The 8,885-nt window shown below is 50.3% G+C and overlaps 1 protein-coding gene across 3 annotated transcripts; it reads left to right on the forward strand.

Moving 5' to 3' along the window:
* Positions 1–1,302: 1,302 nt before the first annotated feature.
* On the forward strand, positions 1,303–7,930 carry COX6C (cytochrome c oxidase subunit 6C). 3 transcript variants are annotated; one of them, XM_068161150.1, is made up of 4 exons: positions 1,303–1,409; positions 2,566–2,691; positions 3,729–3,867; positions 7,804–7,930. In XM_068161150.1, exons 2-3 carry the CDS (start codon positions 2,578–2,580, stop codon positions 3,846–3,848), a joined length of 234 nt encoding a protein of 77 aa, XP_068017251.1. In that variant the 5' UTR covers positions 1,303–1,409; positions 2,566–2,577; the 3' UTR covers positions 3,849–3,867; positions 7,804–7,930. The 3 variants fall into 3 exon arrangements, with proteins under 3 accessions (XP_068017251.1, XP_068017252.1, XP_068017253.1); XM_068161151.1 differs by having other exon boundaries at positions 1,321–1,426; XM_068161152.1 differs by having other exon boundaries at positions 1,342–1,443.
* Positions 7,931–8,885: the final 955 nt, after the last annotated feature.

The raw sequence follows: 8,885 nt of genomic DNA on the forward strand, positions 1-8,885 counted from the left end.
AAAGGGGAGCAGGAGCACCCAGATGTGTGCATTTTCATCTGTGCCACACAGCATTGCTGAATTTTATTACTGATAGAGGTTGATTTTGTAACAAATTATTTAGGAATGCATCTGGCTCTGGGGATTACTGATGCCCCATGTGATCTTTCTCCAGTAGATTTTTGGTTCTAATTTGATCCAGATCATGATTATCGAAAGGCTTCTTGTGGCATATGCAAAATCGCTGGACTGTCACAGCGGTGTTCCTGAGCTGGCTCCAGTCTACACCACAGAAAGTGTCACAGCTGGCACTCTGTGGGAAAGACAATTCACTGCCTACATTTTCTGTCACTAAAGCCAGAGGTAAATTTTGTTTTAAATTTCAGGGAAGCACAAGCAAGAAATGATTTATCATTAATGCCTGCCTTCACGCCTCAAAAAAATGACCCCTTTCAAGGGCACCATGGAAAAGCTTCACCTGTTGCTGGTGCTGCTGCGTTTTGGAGAGGCAAAGAGGGCTGCAGACTCTTTTGGGAACTGTGGCACCTTTAGAACAAACAGTCCTCATAGTAGGTTGCAAAAGAGAACTGGAGCAGGTGCTGGAGACCCCAGGGCTGGGTGGACTGCGAAGGGAAGGGCTGCTGTTATCTCTGCATTGCCTCAGTGCTGTCAGGACGTTTATGTGCTCTGATGTATTTGGATGCACAAGGCTCACTCAGGTCCAGAACCGCATACAGCCTTATAATCAACTCAGGAACTGAAGTGACAGGAAGCAACTCTGTGCACCGACCTAATGGAGCCGACTGTCTGCTCTCCTTCCCTAGTTCTCCCTCTGTCCCTTTTTTCATCCTTTACTTGCACAGTCTCAACGTGTCCTTCTTACCGAGCGCCAAGGGGCTGGCTGTGTATCCCATGGTAATGACGTCAAAGAATACAACAATTAGCACTTCATTTAGCATCCTAAATGTAACACAAAGATGCACTTTGCATTAATCCACACAGGAATAATTCTTGAGCAGCTATCCTTCATTTCAACCGCACCTATTGTAGAACCAGGTGCCTCAGCAGCGGGCGGCGGCTGGCGCGGTGCTCGCCATGCCCGCCGAAGCTGTTCGGTGCGCAGGAAGCCTGGGGCGAGGGAAGGGCCCGCACTGAGCTCCTTGGCACAGCAGCGTCGCGCCGGGCGTCCTTCAGGTGGGCAGTACGCTCCTGATTGTGGCGCAGCCCACTGCCCTTCCCTACGCTCAAACTGCACGACACACGGGCGCGGTGCAACGCCGAGCACTGCCCACCTCTGGAACGCGCATTGCGGGGATTGAGCCGAGCCGCTCGCCGTACGCAGCCCGCCGCCTCCCGCGCATGCGGAGTCGCGAGGCCGCAGAGGGTGCCCGGCCGGCTGGGCGGAAGGACGTCGGTGGGCTCGCGCTGAGGTGAGGCCCGCGCTGAGGTGAGGCCCGCGCTGAGGTGAGGCCGCGGTCGCGCTCCCCCTCCTGCCGCCGAGTCCTGTCTCTCCCCTCATCCCCACGGCCGCCAGCCGCCGCTCTCCCGGCCGCTCCCTTCGGCCCCACGCGGCAGCCCCTGACCTCTGCGCGTCCCCGAGAGCGTCAAGGACGGGTGCTGTGGCGGCCGCCCTGCCGCAGGGCAGCGAGGGGGCGAAGCGCCGTGTGTGAGCGGGGAGTTTGCCTCAGGCCGGCCACGGCGCTGCTTCCTCCGGGATCGGCGCTTGGTTCTGGTCGTTTCTTTTAAATGCGAGGGGTAAGGGCGTGCGGAGCACCGGCAGCACCAAGGCCTTGGGGAACCGCAGGGCCACCTCCTGCTCTGTGGCCCTGTGAGCGCAGGAGGCCGCGCAGGGAGCAGCACCCTGCGGGCAGCGCTGCCTCGGGGCCGCTCCCATCGCAGGGCACCTTGGTTTTAAAGACAGCTACGTGCTTCAGGCCTTCTCGTTTTTAAATAAAACCCTGTCAAGTTAAAAAAAACCCCATCCTATAGTGGGCAGGGTTTGCAGTTACATAAACCAAACCCAACCCGAATCACAGGCTGGCTGGAGAGATGTGCTTTGGGTTTGCAGTTACATGAAGCAAACCCAACCCGAATCACAGGCTGGCTGGAGAGATGTGCTTTGGGTTTGCAGTTGCATAAACCAAACCCAACCCGAATCACAGGCTGGCTGGAGAGATGTGCTTTGGGTTTGCAGTTGCATAAACCAAACCCAACCCGAATCACAGGCTGGCTGGAGAGATGTGCTTTTCCTTGGGAAAGAGTAAAATGTGACCCCTGTTCTGAACGTGTCCTGATGTAAAGGCCAGAACAGCAGGGCTGAGGTGGTAGGCCCTGCAGGCAGGGAAGGATGCTGTATGAAAAGGGAAGGGCAGTCTGGATCCCATGAGTGCTGGGTGCAAGGAGTGTTAGACCTTGCCTGGATTCATGCTGTAGTTTGTCCTCGAGTGCTGTCCCTTATGGATTAAAAACACAGCCAGGAGCGCTGTGGCTCATGCTGTGAAGGTGGTTGTTGCACATTACCAAAGGATCAGAAGCCTTCTGGAGCAGAGTTACAGAGAATGATGTGAGATCTTCTCCTGTGCTTAGGAACCAGTCACCATGTCGGCCGCACTGTTGCCTAAGCCTCAGATGCGGCGCCTTCTGGCCCGGCGGATGAAGATGCACCTGTTTGGGGCATTTTTTGTGTCTGTGGGATGTGCAGCTTTATACAAGGTGAGTTCTGCAGTTCAGCTGGATGAATGCATGGTCTTTTGTGTTTTGTTGTTGTTGAGATTTGGTTTGAGAGCTGTTCAGCAGAGAGCTTTAGTAACGTGTTTTTTTGAGCACGTTTCCAGAGCATAAATAAATCTTCCTAATCCTCATTTGAAGAAGTGATGTGATGCTTTCAGCTGTGTGATCAGGGTCATGCAGTTTGTGAGCACTCACCCTAGGCTCCTAGGCTGCTCTCCATCCTTCACACGATGGATGCACGTTAACTCTGGGGACTCTGTGTCTCCCTGTCACGGTATTGAAGGCTCAAGAGAGCTGTCAAGCTCTTGTCTCTACACTGATTGAGAGAGCTTGTGCACAAGCAGTTTGAAAAACACTGAAGGTCTCACGGTGGGGAAGGCTGCTGTGGTCCTTTCATCCTTTCTTTTGAGTACCATTTGGAAAAGGAGGATTACATTTCCCCACAGCCCCACTTACAGACTGGAGTTTGTTTTTCATGGCCCCTAAGAGCCTTCTGACAAAGATGAGAGCAGTAGGTGTCCTTCAGTGGCTTTAGTAAATCATCCTTGGATCTCATACAAAAGGCAAGCAACACAGTTTGCATTACTGTGGAGGAGCTGGATCTTGATTTGCCCACTGAACTCACTCCTATACTACTTGCAGCTTGTCAATACACAGGAAGCTATTGATAAAAGTGACTGGAAATCAATTTAACCTCAGGTTGTTCATCACAAAAATGCCACAGTTGACTTAAACTTCTTTGAGGCCAGCAAATGTCTATCAGAGTCAATAAGCTTGCACAGCTAAAGGTCAGTATCTGCTTGCACATCTGGTGGGAGGCAGGCAGGCAGGCTTGTTTGTGGTCAGACTTAGGATGTCCTTTTGTTTAACAGGCTGGGTTTAGGCCTGACTTGGCAGCCTGCATTGCTAGACTGGGAAGGCAAAAGAGCATATTTAGGACAAGTAACATGGAGCTAATAGAAGAAAAATCCTGTTGCTAAAACTCAGCAAGCTTTCATTTTCTGTGTCTGACTTTCCAGTTTGGAGTTGCTGAACCCAGGAAGCGAGCTTATGCAGAGTTCTATAAAAACTATGATCCCATGAAGGACTTTGAAGTCATGAGGGCAGCTGGTGTCTTCGAGTCTGCACCACCCAAATGATGGTGACCTGCATTTACAGGTAATGTGCATCTCTGCATTGCACCCAAGCCTAGCTCAGGTTGTGTCAGTGAAAAACTGTGCTTCTACTTGGAGATTCTTCCTTTCTGATAAATTAGAAAGGTGTTGCCAAAGGAAAAAAATTGCACTTGAGAGACCTCCAGGTAATAAAACCATGAAGAAATGTGGGAGCTGGGCAGCAGGGAGTAAGGGCAGATTAGAAAGCTCCTGAAAGCCTTTTGGGTAATGAGGAGGCCTGCCTTTTATGAGGAGGTTAGCAGAAAGATGCCAGGCCTTTTGCTCCTCATGCAGCTATGGACAGAGCTGGGGTGTTAACTGGAAGACTTGCCTGATGGCTCTGCTATGCTGATGCTGCTTCCCTTTGGGCTGGCTGTGTCTGCTGCTTTGGTACCTGTGGTGGCACAGTGAATGAGAAGAAGGAAAGGCTGTTTCTGCTGTAGAATACAGCTCAAGTTCTTCTGTATTCTGAGGTTGGTGAGAGGTGGAATGTAACTAGTCACAATGATTACAGCAAGGTTGAATGTTTATGGGTGAGAATCAGGGGGAAGGCCAGCAGGGCAGGTATCATGGTGGGCAACTGTTGTAGACCAGCCAACCAGGATGAAGAGACAGACAAAATATTCTTTAGGTGTCTGGGAGAAGTCTCACAATCACTGGCACTTGTTCTCATGGCGGGACTTCAGCTTCCTTGGTGTCTGCTGGAAATACAACTCAGCAGAGAGGGAGCAGTCCTGGAGGGTCCTGGAGTGTGTGCAAGGGAACATCTTGACACAGCTGGTGAGGGAGCCAGCTAGGGAGGGTGCTCTGCAGGACCTGCCAGTCGTGAATAGAGCAGGACTGGTGGTTGATGTAACAGTTGATGGCTGTCTTGGGCACATGGATCACGAAATGATGGAGTTTTCAGCTGTTGGAGATGGGGTTCAGCAGAACTGCCAGTGGGCAGACTTTGGCCTGGTTTGGAGACTGGTGGACTGAGTCCCTTTAGAGGGCCAGGGAGTCCAGGAAGGCTGGACACCCTTCAAGAAGGAAGTCTTAAAGGTGCAGGAACAGGCCCTGCCCGTGTGTCAGAAGACAACTTGGTGGGGAAGAAGGCCAGCCTGGCTCATCAGAGAGATGTGGTTGCAGCTTAGGGACAAAAGGAGAGTTCCTAGGCTTTGAAAGAAGGGTCAGGCCACTCAGGAGGGGACTACAAAGTTGTTTTGAAGCTATGTAGATAGATTAGAAGCCTGAAGATGAGCCAGTGAGCCCAGTTGGCCAAGAAGGCCAAGAACATCCTGTCCTGGATCAGGAATAGTGTGACCAGCAGCACCAAGAAGGTGATTGTCCTCCCCATACTCAGTGCTGGTTAGGCCACACCTGGAGTACTGGATTCAGTTTTGAGGCCCCCACTCCAAGGAGGACATTGAGGGGCTGGAGTGTTTCCAGAGAAAAGATGGTGAAGGGTCTGGAGAGTAGGGCTGGTGAGGACTGGCTAAGGGAACTGGGATTTAGTTTGGAGAAGAGGAGGCTGAAGGGAGGCTTCATTGCTGTCTGCAGCTAACCTGAAAGGAGGCTGGAGCCAGGTGGGGGTTGCTCTCCTCTCCCTAGTGACAAGTGACAGGACAAGAGGAAGTAGCCTCAAGTTGCACCAGGGGAGGTTTAGGTTGGACACGAGAAGAAACCTCTTGTCTGAAGTTTTCAAAGCCTGGCACAGGCTGCCCAGGGAGGTGGTTGAATTACCACCCCTGGAGGCAGAGATGTGGTGCTGAGGGCCATGGTTTAGCCCCAGCCTTGGCAGAGTTCAGTGGTTGGACTGGGCAATCCTAGAGGGCTGTTCTGGGACTCTGTGAGGGAGAATGTCAAGTCTGTGCACCGAGCAATGGTAGTGGCTTACAGGTCAAGATTTGTGCCCTACTGAATGAAGCTGGAATATTTTCCTGGCACTGATCTCTGCCTTTTGTTTGAAGGTTACCAAGCTTTGTTCTCTCTTAGTTGTCATAACAGCAGGAGGAAGAAAAAAAGTCTCCGTTTGAGACGTGTTGTAGTTATTAATAAGCACAGTCACCAAACCACACGGGCTCGGGATGTGACAGCTCAATGCAGCATTCCTCCCCTCTTCCTGATCCAAGTTTTTTACACTGAGTTCTCTGCTTCTCTTAAAATGCCTCCAAACTAATGTGGAATGATGGCTTTTTCATTCTTCTGGAATGTTTTCATATTGGGATCATTACATGATAATCTGGGGCTCTAATTATCCCGGGCCAGCTGGATTTTCTCAGCCTCCTTGCTTAAAGCAGCAAGATTGAATAAAAGATTAGTACTTAACACTTAATACTGGATCCTGTTGTGTAATCTACACCTATCTGGTTTCTGCATAACACAGTTACATGAAAAAAACCAACCCAAAAGCAAAGCTCCACCTTCTTTAGCAAGCTTGAAAAGAAAAGATAAGCGTGGCCATCCCTCTGGGGTTTGGTTTGGTGTTGGGTTTTTTGTTGTGAGAGGGGGAAACCTCTGTTCTTGTCTTGCAGTCACAGCTAAATCAATAAATAACCAAATTACAGACTTACCTGGGTTTAGCCTTGGTAATTGTGCCTCTGGTTCCAGCCAGTTGCTAATGTATAGGCACTTTGAAACTGTCTTAGAAAGTGGAATTGCATTCTTGAGTCAGGTGGCCTTCATCAGAGTATTCCAGAAGGCCATCTGGTGTTAAAATCACTGGAGACAAACACTGTCAACAGGGATGCCTGTTGAATATTTAATTGGAGTCATGAGCAGGCTTTCACTCGGTGCAAACAGAGCTGCACTCTCAGCTTATGTTCCCATCTGCAGCCTAAAAAGCAAGTTGCACGTTGTGTGCACCTGTTAAATGTTTCCTGAGTGCTGCTTCTGTTCCTGGATTGCACCAGCTGAAAGGGAAGGTGAAACACAAACCCTTAGGTGTGATTTTGTTTGAATTGCTGATGCTTCTTGTTCCTTGGCCTATTCATGTAAGAGCTGATACTGCTCACTGCTTCAGAGCAGGAGGTTGGGGTTTGGTGCCACAGGTGGCTGTGTCAGCAGAAGCAGGGGAAGCCAGTGCCAGTGTGTCAGGTGTTCTGGAAGGCTTGTGAAAAGCAAAGCACAGAGCAGACAGAAAGGCATTTTCCTTTGCCTCAGTAGCATCAGTCTTAGCTGTGGAAGTAGAGTGGAGGTTGAATCTGCTGTGTTTTCTTGGATACAGTTACCTAAAGGTGGGGTGGTCCTGCATGCTCCACCTCTCCCCTTGTATTGGAAGCTGTTCTGTGCCTGGCACTCCACAGAACAGATCAGCTGCATCGAGTCCCACCCTGCAGGCAGCACCTAGCCTGGGGTAGGGTAGGCAGGGAGGAGAATGCATGAGTGCTGGTGTTAGCCTTTGTTCTGCTGGGCATGCAGGCAGCTGGGTACCTAAGTGTGAATTCAGCTTTCATGGCAGGCCTTTGTGTGGTGGCAGTGGCACTGCCAAGGAGGGGCAAGCCACGCCTTCAGTGCTGCCTGCTCGCATGACTCTTGTCGTGCAGCACAGCTGCTCTTGGGCTGTGTTCAGTGTAATGTGGAGAAGCAAATCTGAATTTGGTTTTCTTCCTTCCTTGGTAGGTTGCCTACACCACTTGTTTCCTCTCTGGCTCCTATCTGAGAACTGCATTCCTTTCTCTTTCAGGCCCTTAGCAAGAGTGCTTCAGAGCAGTGTGCATGTAGAGTGACTCTGACGAGCTGTGCAGTCTCGTTCCAGCTCTTGATTTGTTCCATGTTTCACTGCTGTTTGCCACATGAAGGGGGTGTAAATCTTAAACCATCAGGAAATAACAGGGGGAATTCCTCTAGACTAAACCACCACAGAAACATTTCTCTGTTGGCTTTGCATTCATACATACTGATATGCTCACTGGGGCATGAAGTTTGTCCAACATAACTCAGTATTTTTTTTATCTTACAGATCCCCTCCAGTCCAAGGAGATTTGATGACTGAACCTTACCTGCTGACAGAGTTGTGAAGTGCAGTGCACTCGGTGCATGGCACACCCTCATGTCACTCAATGAATAAAATACTGCACCAGTGACAACTTAGTTGTCTTCATTAATGTCAAAAATGCAGAAATGCTTAGCTGCTGGGGAGTGTGGTAGAAAGTCTTCATCAGCTGCTCAAGGTGACCATGTCTGGTTTCTTTGCCCAGGAATTACTTGCATCTGTCTGGCCACATTTGATAACAAACTATCCCTAAGCAGTTACAGCCAGGTTGTCCCAGCTGCTGATGGGGACTGCAAGAGGATAGTTGTTACAGGAAGGCAGAGACTGCATTTCTGGAAGGGCCTCTTTTACCTGGAGCTTCACAAGGTGAGCTGACCTGCAGAGGAAATCTGTGCTGTCTGTTGCTGAGGCTGAAGATGGTACTAGGCCTGTAGCTCTTGATTGCTGACTGTGGGTACCGAGAGAGGCACAGAGCTGAGTGTGTGAAAGGAGGGAAGGCTTTGCATGGCGAAGCCTGACAAATGAAGCCATCTGTGTTGTGTTTGAAGGGCTTGAGTTCAAAGCCTCTTTGGAGTAACTCTTTATTATTTTAAATGGCTCAATAATTACTTAACTCCTAATAGGTACATGAGCAGCCCTGGACTAAGGCAGGCACGTGAGTAATGGCTTTGAGCTGGACCTCCAGCTTAGAGCAGCCTGGGCTTTGCTCAGCACTTCCCATACAGGCAGTGCTGCCCTCAAACGAGGACAGGGGTGCAGGGGAAACCATTGAGTAATCAAAATACCCTGCTCCTGTAAATGGAAACCAAAGCCTAACAGCAGCAAGTGACACCCATTTATCTTCCCAGTGCAAGTATAAACACTGCTGCCATTAGGCACTGACAAACACCTTCCCAGGCCTGTCTGCAGGCTTGGACAGCCAGTGGTCCTTAGTCATGCTGACAGTCACAGAGGCAAAGTCTCTGCTCCAGGTGTGCAGGCTCATACAGCTGACGCCACTTGCAGCTTTAGCCTCTGTGTTCTTGCCAGTTGCTATGAATTGATTTACT

Source organism: Melanerpes formicivorus, unplaced genomic scaffold (assembly GCF_026170545.1).
Source record: "Melanerpes formicivorus ecotype bairdi unplaced genomic scaffold, bMelFor1.0.p_v2 SCAF_56, whole genome shotgun sequence".
NCBI classification, from domain to species: Eukaryota; Metazoa; Chordata; class Aves; order Piciformes; family Picidae; genus Melanerpes; species Melanerpes formicivorus.